This window comes from Paroedura picta, chromosome 6, assembly GCF_049243985.1.
Source record: "Paroedura picta isolate Pp20150507F chromosome 6, Ppicta_v3.0, whole genome shotgun sequence".
NCBI lineage: Eukaryota > Metazoa > Chordata > Lepidosauria > Squamata > Gekkonidae > Paroedura > Paroedura picta.
In genome coordinates, this window is record NC_135374.1 from 85,128,647 (window position 1) to 85,148,682 (window position 20,036).

Genomic DNA, 20,036 nt, shown 5'->3' on the forward strand with positions numbered 1-20,036 from the left:
TGTGGGCCTGCAAAAGGGGAGGAAAGGAATCCCCTTCCCCTATGAATATTGCAGGCTATACGTGTATCAAATATTTGCAAGTGGTCTGTGTTCCTTAGTATCACTTGTAAAAGTATCTAATTTTCTAAATTCAAAATGGCTTGACTTGAAAAAACAGTAATACTTTTAATTTTTAATTTTCATTGGCACAAAATAGTTCTGCCTTGGAGGGTACTCCCCCCCTCCCAGTTTTGGAGGAAAATCTGAAAACTTTACAAATACACACATATCCCCCCCCTAAAGAAAATCATGTTGCTGGCCTCCAATACTTCCTTCCATGTTTGCTGTGGTTGTACCTCCTGATGATCCAGCCATTTGTTCTAGTTTTAGTGCAGATCCTGGGGACCCAATTATGGTTATAATGGCAGTTCCTTAGGTGGGGGCCATGGCCAATGTGGTAGATCCTGGAGGAACTTTGGCCATTGCAGTGGCTTCCAGAGGTATGGGGAGATAAGCCTGGTGTAGCTAAACTGGGCAACATCCCAAGTTCTGGTATAGCCAGAGGAGGTGAGGTGGGTGCTGAAAATGAAGACTGGCAGGGGAGAAGGAGAGCGGGAGGCTAGTTGACAGAGGTGGATGTCAGATTGATAGAAGGGATGAGGAAAGATTGACAGAAAAAGGGCTGGGGGAGAAAAAGACATGGGAACAGGCAGGGAACCAAGAGAGGGAGAATGCGATGCCCATTTCCCGCAAGTTCCTTGTGTGTCCCCGCTTGTTGCTTCTAAAATGTTGCAAATAATATTTCTTTCGAACATTAGAGCAATCTAGCCATTATCACTTCAGTCTGCCAAGTGAATTTTTTTCAACTCTTTTTCAACAGTAAAGAAAATACTATAAGCATTCAGGCTTTTCTTCAGGAATCACAAATTGTTCCTCTTTCCATGACATATCGATATCTTCATGCAAACATAGAGATGCAAGTAACGATTGCATCCGTCATTTTAGCAGGCGTTTATGCGCTGATCATATTTGAGGTAAGCCTGATATTCATCATTTCTTCTTTATCATTTCTTCTCTATTCAATGGGAGTAAGAAGAGAATTGTTTCTGACAGTTAATATACTTCAAAAATACTAAGTAGAAAAATAAAATAAATGTCAAGCTTCTTGCTGCTAAGTAAATGTACCGTGTTCCATCACTCAGTGTATGATTGCTTTTCATTCTATTTTTAAATTTCACATTTTCATAGAATTGGAAACTGACTGATATGATTTCATTCCCACAACTTTCCATTTGGCTTAAAAATTACTAGGGTCCCTAGTTTCTCTATGTAAAGTCAAGTTGATTGGGTATTGAACTAGGCTAAATGAAGTAAGCATTAATTTCCGTGTTCTGCTGTGCTAGCATGACAAAATGTTCTGTGGGTAGTTGTTGGCACGCTTAATCCTAAACCTTTATTTGTTGGTGTAGAAAATCACCAGACTGAATTCTTATTCTGCAGCTCTGTGATTCTAGTGTAATGGTGCCAATATAACCTCTGCCTGTGTGAGTTCTATGGAGTTAAAATAGGAACAGAACTTGTAAGATACTGTAAGATAATAAACTCCAAGTCAAATCTCTCTAACATAGAGAAGAATACAACAAAATTTGTATAACTAAACAAAGAAGATGTAACAGAGAACAGAAACTTGCAGTGTGTAATGTCTTTGCATTTAGTTAAGCCACTGGTGATCACTTGATACAACTTTTCTGGTCCCCCAAGTACCAGAGGCTTCTGGCACAGTCCTCTTGCTTGAAGAAATAATATTTACATCAAGCTGAAGTTTCAGCGTTCAGCTTGAAAAGTACAGCCATACAGTAGCAATATGATTCAAATAGGATTCCACTTGCACTAAATTTATCTGCCCTTACAATTAACACTTCACCTATGCAAATTTCAGTTACCTTGTACAAGGTCATAAGATTCCAGCTCCCCAGAAGATATGCCTTCACTGAGCTGCTAACATCCATTCTCAGGGGCCATGCTTACTGGGCTAAATCAGCTAGTTTCTGTGGGTTACACCAATGTGTAATTGCTGTCATGATGGCAAAATGTATATTTTATGATATGAATGCTGCATTTGTTAGCTCACTGGGATACTACTATAGCAAGGAGGGATCCAGAGGCAAAGCAAGATGAGTAGGGACAAACCAGCAAGTGTGGGGACAAAGCTTGAGGAACGCTGCTAAATTATACTTAAGTGAAATGGCTCAGCCAGATTGAACTTGATAGCTGACCTGGATATATGGCAGGCTAAAGTAATCAAGGTTTTGCAAACTCTTAGAGTGGGGAGAGAACTATTCTGCAAGTCCAACCCTGGAACTGCTGTTTAGACAGTATGTGAGTGTCTATATATAGAAGCTATAGAAACTAAGTGGGGCACTGAAAGTAGCTTTAGCTGTTTATAAAAAACTTTGGGAGCTGCTTTAGTCCTTATGTTTTAGAACTGTAAAGACAACCTTGAAGATTGTGATGGACACATAAGAAGAGCTTCATTGTTTGGGAACCATTTGTTCCTATTTTCAGCTCAGAGCATATTATGATGGATTGACTATACTGACTCGCCTCTTGTCACTGCCCTTTGGAATGCCCACCTTCAGTCATTGAGGCAGATCAGTCCAATGGAAGGTCCAATGGGAGAATGTACCAAGGCTGGGCTGGGCTTTTGTGTAAACTGCCAGAGCTGCAAAGAAATGGGCGGTATAGAAATCTAAATAAATAAATAAATGAAGAAGTGGCGTTGCTCTGCTAGCACTTGCCAGTTCAGGATGGGCTTATACACGGCTGCATGCACACATGGCTTATACACACCTGCAGGTCTGCAGTCTATACTCTCAAATTCTAATGAGCCCCTCATGTGCCTTTGCCAAAAAAGATCCTGGAGACAGTGGGGAGAGCAGGAAGTAAGACTCCAAAGATGCAGCAATACTGGCACTTAGCCTTGTGATGAAAAGTCCTTCTAGGAGATGGAAAAGTGCAAGGGCTGCTTCCAAAACTCTCCAAGGTAGTTGGGTGCACATTAATTCAGCCTCAGCAGTGGAAGAGACAGCTAAAGTAGATAATTCCCTTTCGGTCATATAAATGAATGATGCTTTCCCCTCAAGAAAACAAGGAGTTTCTCCCTCCGCAATCTTTAGTTTTCAGAGTACAATTCAGTTAGCATAGCTATTTTATTGCATCTCCAATTTCCCCTTTAGGTTTTAATTTTTTTTAATGATTGCCTTTGGATATTTCGCTAATTCTTTTAGCCCTCCCATCCTTTCCCCCATAATGTTATTTTCCCATCTATAATTTAGTGGGAGCTGTAGTTGGGGCTGAAAAACCAAACACATATTTGATATTTAACCACAGGATGGTGCTGCTTGTTATTTTTAGACTTGGATATTCCTGCTCATGCTTTTGCCTGGCTTTCTTGTACAAAGTGTTGTTTTCTAGCTACAATCAGCATGATGGCTCCCCCATGTGAATCAGAAAACTGACTTCCAAGACTCCCCTGGGTTTATACTTTCACCTGCCTCTTCAAATTAAATTTCAGCTGTGTCACGTTTTGATAGGAGCTGTGTACGTGCACCATCTTGCATAGTATTTGTGTTTTCTTTCTTCGGATGGAGATAGTCAGTAGAATATTAAGCTGGGTTAATTGAATGCTACTGTACAGCTTCTCTATGCCCAAGGCAACCAAGAGGAAAGAGAGCCATAAAATCTTTAAAAATTCAACAAGAGGAATTCTCCCACCCCAATATATTTGTCATGCATCCAAAACTTCAGCATCTTTTTATTAGCCGTCATAAGATTTTTTTTCTTTTGAAGAAGAGCAAATGGTAGTAAAAGGAATTGCTGCTGGGGAAATAGGTGGTAAAAGAGAACAGTAAAACTACAAAGCTCATAAAACTGTTGCAATGAATAAGGTGAGACGTTAAACTTTCCTTTGTTAGTTTTGTCCCCGGTTTGTTAATTTTTTAAGAAAAGTGAAAAATGCTCTTAGAGGGAAAAACAGAAACAGAGACCCCTGAGGTCAGGAATGGGCAGCCTTTTGAGGATTGTGTTTTGCTAGATGCTGGATCACAACTTTTCCTTGCTGTCTGATCTTGTTTAATTGGGAGTTTCACTGCTGTACATGGTCTTTTAAAGAAAAAGTCATGTATTCAATGTTCTATTGTTGGGGTCAGATTATTAGTATTGTATGGCTCTTTTAGGGTTTCCAGTCACTACAAGAAGTAGGGAGCTGGACTAGATGTATTTTTTGGTCAGATCCTACAGGGCTCTTCCTATATTCATATGTTTATCCATTAGATCACCTCTAGAGATCCATTCTCTATCCTGTTTATGGAGGGGCTAACATTGCAGGATATAGTGTGATACAAAATAATGGAAGAGGAAAAACCTATGCAGATAGAGAGAACCAATGCGTTGTTCTGTGCCAGAATGTTGCAATCTGGGAACAGAGCCAGAATTGATTCTGCTTCAATACTAGTGCTATTTAACTTGTTCCTAATTATCTACAATAAGGGGTAAGCAGTGAGGTGGTCTAGATTGTAGATGATGCCAGATTTTTCCAGGTACTAAAAACCAAAGGGCATTGTGAAGATCTCCAAGAGGGTCTATCCAAATTGGATGCAAGGACAACACGGTAATAAGGTTAAGTCAGGGTAAATTGATACACAACTGCAACAAGAAGAATTAGTTTGTATTGGATGAAATTTTCAAGTATTGGTTCAACAGTCTTGAATTGATGCCATGTATAAAGCAATAGCAATACAGAAATCACTTGTCAGACCAGAACTAGACTCTTCAGGCTTTGTTTCTATGACTACGTCCTCAAAAGGACTTCTTCAAATGTTTGGGATCCGCTAGTTGTTTCTGTAGCCAGAGAGACACTGTAAGAGTCTTTCTATGCAAACCTTCACTGCCTGTAACAGTAGTCTAAAAATATAGTTAAAAGGTGCTGGAGGCTGAATTGGATACAGGATAGCACCATAGCATCGCCTATGTAGAGTAGGCTATAGTGAGGGCCAAATTTAAGAAAATGGTCATTCACAGTCTTCAGGGTAGGCACTAGATTGTTCATAAAGAGATTTATGGGAACAAAGATTTGGCCTCTCTGAGCCTACATCAATAAACCTTTGTTAGGATCACAACTGGTCATTGATGCTCTCTCCTTATCAGAACGATCTCATTAGGATTTATGGGGTTCATATCTCTATGAACACATGTTGCTGCCTTATAATTAATTAATCTGCACCAGTCAGCACTCAGACAGAAGTCCCAGCAGAGATATTTTTCATCATCTGTACCTGATAATGGGTTATGTCAGGGATTGAACTTGGGTTTCTTCTGCATACTAAGAAGGTGTTCTGTCACTGAGCCCTGGTCCCTCCAGTAAGAGGTGCTGTATAACTTTATCAGACCTGTAACAGGACTGGCATGTGGAAGAATACTAAGTTTCTCTAGCAGTAATGGCAGGTTTAGTGGAAGTCTTAAGGCTAACAAAAATAGGGAACATCCAGTAAGCAGCCTTAGATGTTGATGTTACAAAGGACTTTTGTAGCATACTGGATCATGGGAACTGGGGTTGGGAGCCATCCCTAGGGCTCTGGAGCTTTATGGTTACCCTGGCTTAACACTGAGGTGTATTTTAGTGACTGAGCTGTTTACATAAACTGTAAGAACTGAACTGAAGCTTCGAGACTGGAGATGCCACATGAGCAAAATGAATAGCTGGTGAGCATTTCAAAGCCCTCATCTTGTTAGGATATTTCTACAGGCAGCTTAAAGATGCATATATTTGGTCATAGTTATTCCAACCTCTGTCTTGTGTGGGGGCAATAAGTAAAAATTTTGGGCTTCTGCACAGACATTGATGCTTTCATGACTCAGTCCTTTGAAGATGGTGGTCCTGTAGCTGGGAAGGAAAGAAGTGCACCTCCCCTGTCCAGACAGTGCAGATAAAAACTTCACGCTCTGTCAGGAACATGGGGGTGTTGATGCCTCCCTTACCATGGAGGCTCAGATCTTACCATATGCACCAGGTGAAGCTACTAGCACCGTACCTAGCCCCAAAAGACCTAATAGCATCCTACTTAGTCACAGTGATCCAAGCAATGGTCACCTTTAGATTGGATTACTATAACTGTGCGGCCTTACCCTTGGCTATGATCCAGAAGTTACAGCTAGTGTAGAATGTGGCAGCGTGGGTCCTTAAAGGTAAAGGTATCCCCTGTGAAAGCACCGAGTCATGTCTGACCCTTGGGGTGACACCCTCCAGCGTTTTCATGGCAGACACAAGACGGGGTGGTTTGCCAGTGCCTTCCCCAGTCATTACCGTTTACCCCCCAGCAAGCTGGGTACTCATTTTACCGACCTCGGAAGGATGGAAGGCTGAGTCAACCTTGAGCTGGCTGCTGGGATTGAACTCCCAGCCTCATGGGCAAAGCTTTCAGACGGCTGCCTTACCACTCTGCACCACAAGAGGCTCTGCGTGGGTCCTTATGAAGACCCATATTCAACCTGCTCTCAGTCGACTTCACTGGCTTCTGTTGGAATTCCAGATCAAGTTCAAGGTGTTGCTAATAACCTTCAAAGCCTTATGTCACCTGGGCCCTGTTGTACACCTATGGTCATTTGAGTCACTTTGCAGTTCTCTTCTGAAATCTGACTTTGTCAAAATTTGTACTTTATATACTGTGAGGACTGTCAAGAATCTGTTGTTGCTGTTGTGTAGGCTTTCACCAGTTGTTCACTTTTAGACATAGTAAACTATTCTTGTGAATCAGAAGCAGCTTTATTCTATAGATCAGGTTGTGTCATCTTCTGCAGGCGTTGCATTCTTTCAAATGGTGTTTTGAAAATACGTTTTAGAGGCTCACTTTTATATTACTCATCAGCCCTCTATGGTACATAAGGGTTCTGATAATATGGTAGCTTTCTAAAATGATATATACACTTTTATCACTTAATTTTTTAAATATACCTTTTGATTTGTTGGGTTCTTTGGGGGGATTAAGAGTCATACTAGATGGCAAAGCTGTTTACATGAAACTTTTGTGCTCAGCTAATCACTGTTCTAATGAGACCAGGGCAGAGTCTGCACTTACTTTGTTTATTCCATTGTCAATCCTGTTGAATTCAGATCTATTTGAACTTGGGTCTTCCTCTCCCCCCCCCTCATTAAAATAGGAAAGTGTTCTGCATGTGGTTAGGGTAGTTCAGAAAGGGGGGGACATCTGCCTGTTTTGTCTACCACCACTCAGCTGAGTATGAATGGAAAAATTCTGGGGAATAGAGGGGAAGGGAGTGCAATCAGCATAATGTCAACACCATGACTTCGCTTCTGGCATGACTAAGAAGTCATTTCATTATATCAGAAATATTATAATATCCACCCCAAGATCTATGGCTGTATCATAGAATTTTAGACCAATGCTAGATAGAGCATCTTCTGAAGCGATAACATCATGTTGAGGTCCTGCTGGAAATGTCATGGCATTGTTGTGACTGACCACCATCTCTTGCTAGACTGACCACCATCTCTTGCCACAGGCTGCTCAGTCTGTTGGAAACAGTGTTACTCATATAGGCTATACCAGCATAGTATGCTGGTTAGACTATTGGATCTGGGAGACATAGGTTTCAGTTCCCATTTTGATATGGAAGCTTGCTGGTATACATTATTGAGCCTGTCACTCTCTAACCATTTCCAAACAAGTCATTTTCCTCAGTTCACCCTCTCTTTGTTTGTGGAGTTTATTCAGACTTCCAGGTGATGTCGCCTTCCTCCCGTGGCTTTCCCGGGGCTGGCACAACTCTGCCTGGCAATTGCCCAGTGATAAGGGAATGTGGATAAATCCGCAGTCCTTTTTTTATTGTGGGAGACAATGAGCAGCAAGGATGTCAGGGAGAGAAAACTAGGGCTCTCCCTTTCCCTCCCAACTACCCACCCACCCTGAGAGTCATTTCTGTCCTCCTCCCCCTGGTCTTTTTCTCCAAAGGACTGTTTTCAAAGCTTGCTTCTGTAGGGTTAGCAAGAGAGCCTGCTCCCATATTTGCATTGCTTGACTCCTGCTAAGGGTGTGTAGCCTAATCATGTGGGAAGACGCAGAGGCAGAGAGGTGGGTTGCCTCACCACTTTTCCCTATGCCTTAGGGTTGGGCTCATTCCAGCCCAAAGCAGCCAGCACTGTGGTGCGGGGGGAGGGGAGGCACCAGCGCGTCAGTCAGCGCATGTATGCACGCAGGCGTGCACCTGCATGCATGTGCCAACTGGCATGATGGCACTGGCGCTGCCCTCCCTCCCCCTAGCGCAGCGCTGGCTGCTTCGGGTTGGAATGGTTGCTTTGGCAGCTGAAGCGCCCAACCGTAGTCCCGATGTGCTGCTCAGTTCAGAGTCATGGTGCAGAGCTAAGAAAAAGTTGCTTTCCCCTTCACCCATCTGTGTTGCTCACACCAGCAATGACTGAGCCATCACTTGCCATCTTCCCTGCCACTTTTTCCTTCACCCTACTGGACTGCTCTATTTGGAGCCATGCTGCGGAGCCAAGGACAAGCAGCTGCTTTCTCCTTTGTCCCTTTGCGCTGCTTGCAAATCAAACTCCCCTGCAAAGGGAGGGGGAAGACATGAAAACACCGCTTGGCTTTCAGTCACTATATGTTACAGTGGCTCTGTGTTGCTATGTGGATCTTGATTTTTTTGGTACAAATATTTTTCTATGTTGAGGGAGGAGTTGAGGATGCTGCTAGGAGGTGAGAATATGACTCTGAAAGGTGATTGGTGGCTGATGACACATCACAGTGATTGACAAGCCAAAACGGGGTGGGGGGCAAGTTGTCCTGACTTTCTGTCAACCACCTGACTTTTCAGGAAGCAAAAACCCAGGACAAGACTGGGGGATAAGGCTAGAGGAGACTCCTGTCAGGAAGACACAAACCACGTGGTAAGTGGGCATGGATATAGAACCAGGAGGCATCATGCCTTAGCCGCCTCTGTGCAGAAATAGTCTCTTTCAGTCTTACCTATCTCATAGGGTTGCTTTTGTGAAAGTAAAAGATAGGAATTGAAAATGATGTTGTTAATTGCTTTGAGTCCCAATTAGGGAGATAATTGTATAAATATCTAAATAATATTAGAATAAATTGCAACTTGAGCCCCAAAGGCCATAACTTTCCCCTTGAGGCCCATCAGTTGGCTGATCAATCATATCTTTCACAGTCATCTCAACATACAATGTCAGAAAGGTAAAGGTATCCCCTGTGCAAGCACCGAGTCATCTCTGACCCTTGGGGTGACGCCCTCCAGCATTTTCATGGCAGACTCAATACGGGGTGGTTTGCCAGTGCCTTCCCCAGTCATTACCGTTTACCCCCCAGCAAGCAAGCTGGGTACTCATTTTACCGACCTCGGAAGGATGGAAGGCTGAGTCAACCTTGAGCCGGCTGCTGGGATTGAACTCCCAGCCTCATGGGCAAAGCTTTCAGATGGCTGCCTTACCACTCTGCACCACAAGAGGCTCACAATGTCAGATATTTAGTCTATTTAACCCAATACTGTCTATTTTGACAACAGTATTTTTGTAGGACCTTGGGCACAGAAAGCACATTGCCAAGTCTGGGATTCTTTTAACTGGAGATGTGAGGGTGAAAAACAGCTGTGAGACAATGTGGGGGGGGGGGCTCTGGAGATGGCCGGTGTACTGTAGGAATGGTTCAGCCTTTTCTGTATGGAATTCCATTCCTTCCTTACCCTTCTTTTTTACATGAAACTGTCCTCTGTTTCATTCGTTTTTGGCATGCCCCCTGTTCTTCTAACATCATACTGCTCAGATCTCTTCCTGGTGTGATGGCAGTAAACAGAGTGGAGCCCAAAGATTGCTTTTATTACTTTCTGTTCAGTCAGTGCCATTCTAATGAAATTAGCAGTGAATGAGATTTTGTGGAATGATAATTTGATCAGAAATAAATCTGACTTTCCTCTGAGTAATATTTTAAACATTCTAACTCTTTTGAAGGCAATTCACTGATAACAGTAAGTTCTTTCAATTATATTAAACCTTTCAGAATTGCATTTTGTTTAATGAGATTGCACATTTCATGGTCAAAAATTATTCAATTTGTAGAGCCATTCTCCTGGACATAGTGGAAGCAAGTCAGTTCTGGAGCATTTAAACAACATACTATTTATTGGGAGATTTTATCTTCCTTCTCCTCAAATATTTATAAAATGTGGCAAAGTAATGAAAATTCCAAGAAACGTGTTATCTTTTTTAATGACAGGAACATCTGCAGCACAGTTATCAAGTTGCAACCAAGTTGAAGTTCTGTTTTTAAATGCCCATTGTCAGAAAGAAGGCAGGATGCTGAAAGTAACAATTCAGTGTGATCTCCAAGGATATTAATATATTTCTTTCTAAAATGTGCTTTGAGATGTTTGTAAAGAAAATGTTTTGAGCACCGAGCAACTAAATACAGCTTCAGAAGCAGTGAGGCCGGAAGTATGACTTGTTGAACTTCTCCCCACTTCAGGATTTGTCCAGTGGTGTGGGGGCAGACCACACACTTCCCAGTAGATCTGACCAATAAATTCAAGACACTCCTTTTCCCTGACATTGGACTTTTCTCCATACTGAACATTTGATTTTCCTGGTAGTTGATCCATATGCTTTGGAATTGGTCAGGGCATTTTTTTTTGGCACACCTGCCCTCCCTCTGCATTTTCAGTTATAAAGTCAGTTTATTTTTCTCTGTATATGCCCTAAATCATACTTTTCAAGGAATGGTTCTGTCATCATTAGTCACATGTGTTTTTTTTATATCCACATTATATATTTCTGGAGGAGGAGCATGTCTCATGGCTTAAGTGCCACTCGGTGCTTAACACACACTCAGGGTGGCTGTCCTGCCTCTGAGTGCCTCCTCCTCCAACTAGCTTGCCTGCCAATCACCTTCCATCCCCCAGCTCTGAGCACCTCCTACTCCATCCACTTTCCTCCCAGGCTCAGAGGCTGCAGATCCCTGCTGTGTGAGAGCTCCCCCTGCTGGTGAATTTCCTTCCCAAGGGCCTCCAGGCTGCAGCTTTTCCAGGTCGTGGGGGGAGGGAGAGACCATCCACAGGGTTCTTCCATCCTCCTCCCCCAATCTAGCACCGTTGTATTCCTGAATGCAACGGGCATGGCCCCTAGTATCAGTATAAGGCACTAAAATATTGAAGTAGACGAGGAAGGAGAAGATGAAGAAGATGGTGAAGATCGTGAAGATGAAGATGAGCCACTTTTCTCTACCCAAAGGAGGCTCACAGCAGCTTACAGTCATCTTCCTTTTCCCACAACAGACACCCTGTGGGGTGGGTGAGGCTGAGAGAGCCCTGATATCACTGCTCGATCAGAACAGCTTTATCAGTGCTGTGGCAAGCCCAAGGTCACCCAGCTGGCTGCATATGGAGAAGTGCAGAATCGAACCTGGTTCACCAGATTAGAAGTCCACATTCCTAACCACTACACCAAACTTGTATCATTGTAATAATGTGTTTAGCAGGTATTTAGAATTCTCAACTTCCATTTTAAAAAGTAAGTATCCTCTTCTCTTATGGAGACATAAAGAAAAAGGCACGTCTTCTCTAAGAAAATGACTAGAGACTTTTTAAAGAACATATCGAAAGCTGAGAATTCAGAGAATCTGTTAAATCTACCATTATAATCCTATATTGATATTGATTTATCAGTATTTTAGTTAAAAAAAATAAAATGTAAACAAAACCACTCATCCTCAGGGCAGGGAAAGGGGTAAGAGAGGGAGTGTTTTGACAATAATGACAGTCCCATTATCAAAAAGTGGGCTGGAAGTGATGAGATTGGGAGGAACAAAGCAAACAAACAGAAACATGCACAAGGAAAAAGTGAACTCAGAATTGGCATCCAGCAAGATCAGGGTAAAAGTGACCTTAAAACACAAAACTGCACGTAGAAATCACGGGGTAAACCTAAGCTATATGGAACCAGAGCTGGAGAAAAAACAATGTGGAAAAGCCCATTTGTTTCATTTGAACTTCTGAACAAATTCATCTTTTAATTTTCAACACTCAGCTTTAGCCTTACAGGGCTGCTCATTCAACCCCCTTTGTTGCCTACTAGGAACCCATGTTTAGAATAGTCTTTCATCAGAAACTGCTTTTAATATTCGCTCAGGTTTTCCTCAGTCAAAATTTTGGCTTTCTCGAGCTTTTTCCTCCTCCTAAATACAGTGGCAGTCTTCTTCACTATTTACATTTCAAAGAATGCTTTTATTATTGTTTTTTCTGATTAACATGCTGTCCAGTTCTTGGAAGTCAGTTGGACCCAATCACCATTATTATGCAGTTTAGGCCTTAAATTGGCCTAAAAAGTAAACTTTCTTTTTCATTCACCCTCTCCTGGGTCTTGATTATTGTGGTCTAACCCATTAAAATAGCTATTGTTGTTTAAAGTTATGTAATTATATTCTTTTTTTCTTGTGTATTATTGTTTATTTAAGATTTAAGATGACTTCTGTCCAATCAATAAAGAACACTTCCCCTAGTGCTGAATAACTGTTTTCATAGCAGTAAGCAAGCCAAATAAAAGTTCTGTTTTAACAAAAAGAAATATCAGCTATATAATAAGTCATTCTAGTAAGCATTTGTCAATATTTGCCTTGAAGGACTCCATTCTTTTTTGCTGCTGTGCTGATCTAACAGGTTCAAGATTCTAACACAAGATCTGAGCAGCATTTTAATATAATATTGGAAAAGGGTTGGAAGATGGAGAGGATAAGCAGCAAGGTTGATTGCCCAGCTGAGCTTTGGACAAAGGAGATCAGTAACTCCATGCTTTTTGTTGTAGATTGTTCACAGAACTTTAGCTGCGATGCTGGGGTCCCTGGCTGCCTTAGCTACACTGGCTGTAATTGGAGATGTAAGTATATATATAAAAGTAAAGGTTCTTTTCTTTTTGTTTTCAGCATTGATACTCAGTCAAGACAATGACAGCAATAGAACAACTTAAATAACAATACTGAAACACTTAAATGTCCCCATGTGTTCCCAACCCCTTAATAAGAAATGCATTGTTTTTGTTGTCTGTTTAAACCTTGTCATTTTGTTTTTGACTTACCCGTATTTGCCGCCGTATAAGACGACCCCCAAACATTTCCACTCAAAATATAGAGTTTGTTACATTACATTACAGTACTATGGGCCACTATGGGCAGCTTTGTCTATCCCAACTGAAGTGCACCTGGCGTATAGGACGACCCCCCCCCACTTGGAGGCATGTTTTTCATGGGAAAAAAGTAGTCTTATACGCCAGCAAATACTGTAACTTTTCCCATAGCATAGCAGAATTTATTCTGATGAACACGTGGTACCATTTTCTAGGAAAACCAATTGTACATTGAATATATTGTGTGGTTGAGGTTTAATACAGAATTAGGCTGTTCCTTTATTTGTATGATACAGCTCCACATTAAACCAGACATGCTCCATTGCACAAAAACTTAGTTTCTACTGCAAAAAGAAGAAAAATAAGAAGATAAATGGGAAAAGATATCTAAAATGTATATTGCACTTCTTTATCTGTTATTTTATTTCTCTTTTCATTTTATTTTCTTTATAATTTCCTTTTTGGACACTTAAAAGTCCGGATGAACCAAAATTGGCCTTTACTACCTATTGCAGATTTATTTATTTGTGTTTTGATTTATATACTGCCCCCTCTTGAACTGGCCAATCAGAACTTATTCTTTTTGAACAAGTTGGATTATTGAACTCTTCTCATCTTGTACTTTCTGATCTTTCACTTCCTTCTTACTGTATTCTGAAATGTATATTGTTTTATATAGCAAAAAGACAATTTCTGTCACAACTATCTACCTGTTTGAAACTTCTTAAATTTTTATCCTTTGTCCCATAAACTTTTGAGATGTTTCTTCTATGAATTCATTCCAAGCAGTCTATGAATTCCTTCCAATTGGTCCATGAAAGAAGTCATATAATATTACTGTATCAGCAGAAAGGCATCTAAACCAGTAATCCAATTTTCATCTATTTCTATAAAGGTGGAACAACAGCAGAATAACAATTGCTTAGTGTAGGTATGCTGTAAATGAACCCTTCAAGTTGTCATCATTTCATGATGTCAATAGAAAAGTGTCTCCTTTGGGCGCCTTGCAAAAACACCAAATAATTTCAAATAAAGGAAATTTCCTTGTAAAAATAGAGTTTGTATTTTAAAGCTATGCACTAGTTAGGAAATCTATGGGATTAAATGATAATTATAGTCTTTAATTGCAGAAGCCAAGCCTGGTCAAAGTAGTGGAGTGGATTGATTTTGAAACTCTGGCATTACTGTTTGGAATGGTAATTAAAACTCTTTATGTATATCTCATTCTCCAATAATCTTATAGAAAATATACTCGCAATGTTCACATTTGCCAATTTTGAGAGGAACTGTAGCAATGTTAGTTCTCGTCATGTTACTATGGTACATTACTAGTTTATCAAAAGGTTATTTTCAGACATTGTCTTCTGTAGTAGGCAATATATTTTAGTTGGTTTGAGTAACTGTCTCCTTCTTTATGTCATAACATAGTCTGACATACATAAAGTTACTACCCACAACTTTCTAAAAACTGTATTTCTTTTGGGATACAAAAAAGGAATAGTTTCATAACCTGTGAAGTGGTATTGATTATACTTTTCAAACCTATTCCAGTGTTGTTCTCCCATACATATTTATGATTTCCCATCCGTAACTCAGGGGATACTCGATTGTGGATCACTATTTGCCCATGACCATTAACTGCTATGTCAATAAATGCTCATAAGTATAAATGCTCTTGGAGATAATCATTTTTTACAAGATGCTCCTGCCTTACAGAAAATACTCTTGGAATTTTGCAATACAGGGGGCACCTCATGTGGAAGAGCTACTTAGTATGGAGGAGGATAGGACACTGTTTTTATGAGGGTTCACAACTCCAAATTAGGAAATTCCTGGAGATTTGGAGGTGGAGCCTGAAGACAGGTTTGGGGATGGGAGAGACTACAGCAGGATGTGATGCTATTGCGGCTACCCTCCGAAGCAGCCATTTTCTCTAGGGAAACTGATCTCTTATGTCTAGGAATCATTTGTAATTTTGGGATATCTTCAGGCCCCAACCAGAAGCTGGCAACCATACTTCTTGGTCAGGGAGGGTATATAAATATATTAAATAAATATAATATATAAATATAATATAAAATATAATACATAAACAAACAATTCTTTTGTGCACTCCTTTCTATTAGTGCATCTACACCTCTTATCTGAGCGGATCCTGGGTACCCCTCTATGCCGCCAGCATTGTGTGGGTGCTTGCATTGAATACACTTCCAGGGATCTGGAGCTCACCTTTCTCACCATGTATAGTATCTGGGATCTATCTTGCTATCAGTTTTTCTAGTAAAGATGTGAGCAGTTTGTACAGAGGTACTTTCCTAAAAACTGGAACATGATTTTATTCTACATGTAGCTGGAGTGTATTTGCTGGCAACTGTAGTAAGAGAAACATAATTTTCAATATAGGGGTGAAGGGGTTGGATGGGCTAGTGGGAAGACGGGAGCACATTATTATGTTTGTGTTAAAGTGCCTGCTTTCATTGCGAAATCGTTTTTATTTTCTATAGATGCTTTTAGTTGCAATCTTCTCAGAAACTGGATTTTTTGATTATTGTGCAGTCAAGGTAAGTTTGCTTTTATTTTAAGTAAGCAATTATATTCAGTTTTATTATTCGAGTTCTGTATCTGTTTTGCATTGGAAAAAGATAAAAGCACACTTAGTCTTCCTCTCAAGGTTAATTACTTGCTTCAATACTCTTTTGTACCTTGATCATTACTGACTAGCCCAGCATGTATGAGTGTGTTCGACATGTGATTCTGATTGATTGAGGAGGAATGGACTCTGAAGTGATGGCCCAGGAGTGTGAGCAGGAAAGGTGATCCTAAGGAATTGTTATAATAGAGCTCTCTCAATATCGCACACCTCCCTTCTCAGGGCCAAACATGATGCATATGTTTAAAGCTCTCAACGCTTTTTAGCTTCATTTTCAGGTATGCAGCAGGACAGAAAGTGTTTTCCCTATTTGAAATGTCTGCAAGAGTCACTTGGGCTAAACTTAGCACTATGGGGAAAACATCAACTCCCAGGTTGATATCCCACTTTAGGTCAGGAAAAATGACATTGAGGGGGAGATTTGGAACCCCTTTTCTCATAAGTTGTGTTACCTGAATAGTTTTTACACTTATCCTGTGACACATGCTTTAAGCCGTGAGGAATAGCTAAGCAAGAGGGTGATAACATTGAATTTAAGGATCGATTGCCCGTGTTTACAAAATAATTACACCCTTAAAAACTCTAGGCAGACAACATTGGTAAATTGGTAAAAATAGTAACCGCCTTTATTAGGAAGAAAATAATAAAAGCATAAATATATCTAAGACGAGGAATGGTAGTGGACAGGAAGGCCTAGAGGATCATTGTCCCATGGGGTGGCGATGGGTTGGGTCGGACAGGGCTTCGCACCTAACAACAACAACATATCTAAGATGCTTAGCAGGCAGTCATATAGAGAAGTACAGGGTGGGGAAAAAGGGTCCGGTATAATTACCTTTCCATAGACACGATGGGTAAGAAAGAGCAGGCTGTATGACCAGCACACAGGGAGTTCTGAATTGGATCCGAATCAGACAAGCTCAAGAGGAAGAGACTCCAAATGGACATAGTTTATATAGGACTTTGGGGACATAGTTTATATAGGAGACATAGTTTATATAGGAGACATAGTTTATATAGGAGACATAGGATTTTGGGGGGCTGCCCTACGTGATGCAAGCCAGGTGGGAGGCGAGTTGGAAATTTCCACTGAGGCTGGTGTTGGGCAACTGCTGGCCCAAGCTGGAGATGGCTGTTAATGGCCTTAGACAAAAGGAGCCATCCTAGAGATAGTTCGACCTATTGACTGGATGATGGCAGAGCAGCCAAGTGTGAGTCATAGGCAAGAGACAAAGAAATTGGCCAAGAGCCTCTGGCCAAACCAGTTCTTCCCAGACCATGCTATCAGCAAAGCTATGGGGCGTGGGGGAGGAATAAGAGTCGAAAGGCCCCTGAAATGCCAATCTGTACCAGAGGACAAGTTGAGACATGTCCTTGCTTCCCAGATGGATTCTGTCCTAGCAGTGTGCCTTGTCAGGGTGTTTCAGTGTGTTTCTGTGTCTGGCTTGCCTAGACTGTTGCAATGTACCACTGGTTATGGAGTACGAGGCAGGAGTCCTGTCACACTTAACAGTTGGGCCTTCTGGTGTCTGAAAAATAAGTTGAAAAAAATCACTGGGAGGGAGCCTCAGACATGCCAAAGGCTATCGTTAGTCTAATGTCCTGATGTATTTTCAGAATGGAATAGAAGTTGCTTTTAAGGGCAGGCTTAGATAAAAGCACACTGAGAACAGAGTGCTGGCATGGGCTATTTTGTTGTTGTTGTTCTTCATCCTTTTCATATGTACTTAGATTTTAAAGTATTTAATCCCGTAAAACTGACTTGATTGTTGTGAAACTGATGAATCTTAACAAATGGGCATTTTGGGACAAAATATGCGGTATGGCTTTTTGATTTGAAATGATGCCCAGAGAGAGCGCCACATATAAGTGATTCACCAACAACCTGTCGTATGTTGCTCACTTTCTTAACCAATTTAATTTCTTTGTGTCAATTTTCATTAGGCTTACAGACTGTCTCGAGGCAAGGTGTGGGCTATGATTATCATTCTTTGCCTTATTGCTGCAATCCTCTCGGCTTTTTTGGACAATGTTACCACCATGCTGCTCTTTACCCCAGTAACCATAAGGTACATTTTAATGTTGTGTAATGCTTTTCACTATGAGTAATCTGCCTTGAGTCCTTGTGAGAAAGGCAACACAAATGAATAAATGATATTTATATTCTGGTTGTACACCTGGGCTGAACACACATCAAAACTACACAATATATCAAAGTGTTAAAAATCTAAACACATCAGTAGCAATCTCAGATTCAGTCTATATCATTTTCATATGCTTTGATTGTAGTGAACAAGAGTTTTTGATACCACACTCATGGAGCAGAAAGGTTTATGAATTTGTAACAGTTAATCTGCTTATAAGGGCTTTGATCAATCTGTAATTTCCACTTACAAAAGAGATTTCCATTGCCAAAGTGCAACACTCTCACCTCTTCCTCCCATTGCAGCCCAATATACTCCTGAATTGATGCTTAGGATTGGGGGGGGGGGGTAAACTGTGGATCTCCAGGAAGGGCAAGGGGGGGGCGGGTATTTAGAGGAGGGAATGAGCAAAAACCATTTCCCATCCACAAAAATCCTGTACTGACTCCAAACCAATCGATGAAACGAGTTTTAATAATGTGTTTACTTGACCTATTAGGCACTGTGGTGGCTGTGTTGGGCTGCTGTTGGTTTCTTGTGACAGGGCAGCATGCCCTGCTGCTTCTCATGTACAAATGGGGGAAGATTTCACCCACTGGACATGGTCCGCTCCTGATTTCAGCGTACATGCATCCCAACATAGTCGAAAGGTTTCGCTACACTTCTCTGAGGCGGTGTGGGCAGGTTTACTTTCACGAAGGTGGGATTATGTCACAATGAAATCCCATGTTTGTGGAAGTAAAAACAACACCCATTCGGCTGTGCACCACTGAGAAATGCTGCGGAGCCAAATGGGCCGTTTTCTGTCCGTGCCGGGGCACCATAAATGGGGGAGGAACCAGGCCTGGAAGGCCTGACTCTTCCCTGTGCACACGGGCCTGGCCCGCCATGGCTACCGAATGTGGCTGTGGCAAAAAAGTGAAGGTGGAAACATCTGTGTTCCCTTGCCACAGGGCATCAGATGCCCTGAAGCGGGCCAAGGCCGGGAGGGAGCTGGACTGACACCGGTGTAAGTGCCAGCTTGGCCTTTTCCCCCCATGCAGGATCGGCCCTTTGTGCTTTGGGACTAAATGAAGTTCATCGGAAGTAGGTTCATCCCTATTGGTTATTTATTAGAATTGTCACTAGAGAGTATCATTGTTCTTTCAATAGTATTATGCTTTTATGCTTGTTCATAACTGTATTTTGCATGCTTGGGTCCCTACTATGTTTCGTTTTTTATTCAGTACTTTAAAAAATGCTCCGGAGATTTGGATGGCAATTATAGGAGGAACTGATAAAAGTTCTACTAACAGCACCCTGTCTGAATGGCAATCACCATATCCCATACCAATAATAGATGTCTCTCCTTGTGGCTGTAATAGGAATACTTATCTGTCAGTTTCTGATTTGATTTTGATTAAGTAGTTGCTGGTGCAACTATTCAGATACGCACCCTCACAGAATACAAATTACAACTATCCTTTAAAGTGTGAATCCTAATACTAACAAAGAGGATGAGTGTCCTTCAAATCAACTGATTTAGATGTTCATTGGCTTTCCAGGCCTTAGAAAAAGACAACCTTTTCTTCCTAAAGAATTTTGGTGGATATTTACAACACAAGTGTTCTAATAGTGCCTTGATTATTCTACAAAATAGTGACTTTACATGCAGGGGAGCTCAAGGTTCCCCCACTATTTTCTCTTTCTGCTCCCTGAATGCCCCTATAGTCTCCTCCTTGCCTGCCCACTCAACAGACAACCACTTTTACCTGCCCCCTGTCTCCAGCTTCTCCTTCTCCTCTGCATCTTCTTCCTAGACCCATCATGATCTGCCACTGGTAGGGAGCCTGCAAGGATTTGTAAATTATATCTGCTTTTCCCCTGCATCCCACTCCCCACTCTTTTCTATCTGCCCCCACAGCCTACCTTTTAATCTGCTTCCCATTTCTGGCTACACACAAACACACACACACTTCATTTATACCCTTCATTTCTCCATAACGAAGACTCAGTGCAGCTTACATCACTGTCACCTCATCTAATTTATCTTCACAATAACCCTGTGAGGTAGGTTAGGCTC

At 41.3% G+C, this 20,036-nt stretch overlaps 1 protein-coding gene across 2 annotated transcripts in view; it reads left to right on the plus strand.

Annotated features, from left to right (window-relative positions):
* The window catches only part of OCA2 (OCA2 melanosomal transmembrane protein), a 195,156-nt gene that overhangs the window by 67,498 nt on the left and 107,622 nt on the right, over positions 1 to 20,036 (plus strand). For both annotated transcript variants that reach the window (XM_077343422.1, XM_077343423.1), the window contains 5 exons: positions 860 to 1,013; positions 12,863 to 12,934; positions 14,311 to 14,376; positions 15,685 to 15,741; positions 17,775 to 17,899. In XM_077343422.1, coding sequence (XP_077199537.1) covers positions 860 to 1,013; positions 12,863 to 12,934; positions 14,311 to 14,376; positions 15,685 to 15,741; positions 17,775 to 17,899 — 474 coding nt within the window. The remainder of the gene's footprint in view (positions 1 to 859; positions 1,014 to 12,862; positions 12,935 to 14,310; positions 14,377 to 15,684; positions 15,742 to 17,774; positions 17,900 to 20,036) is intronic.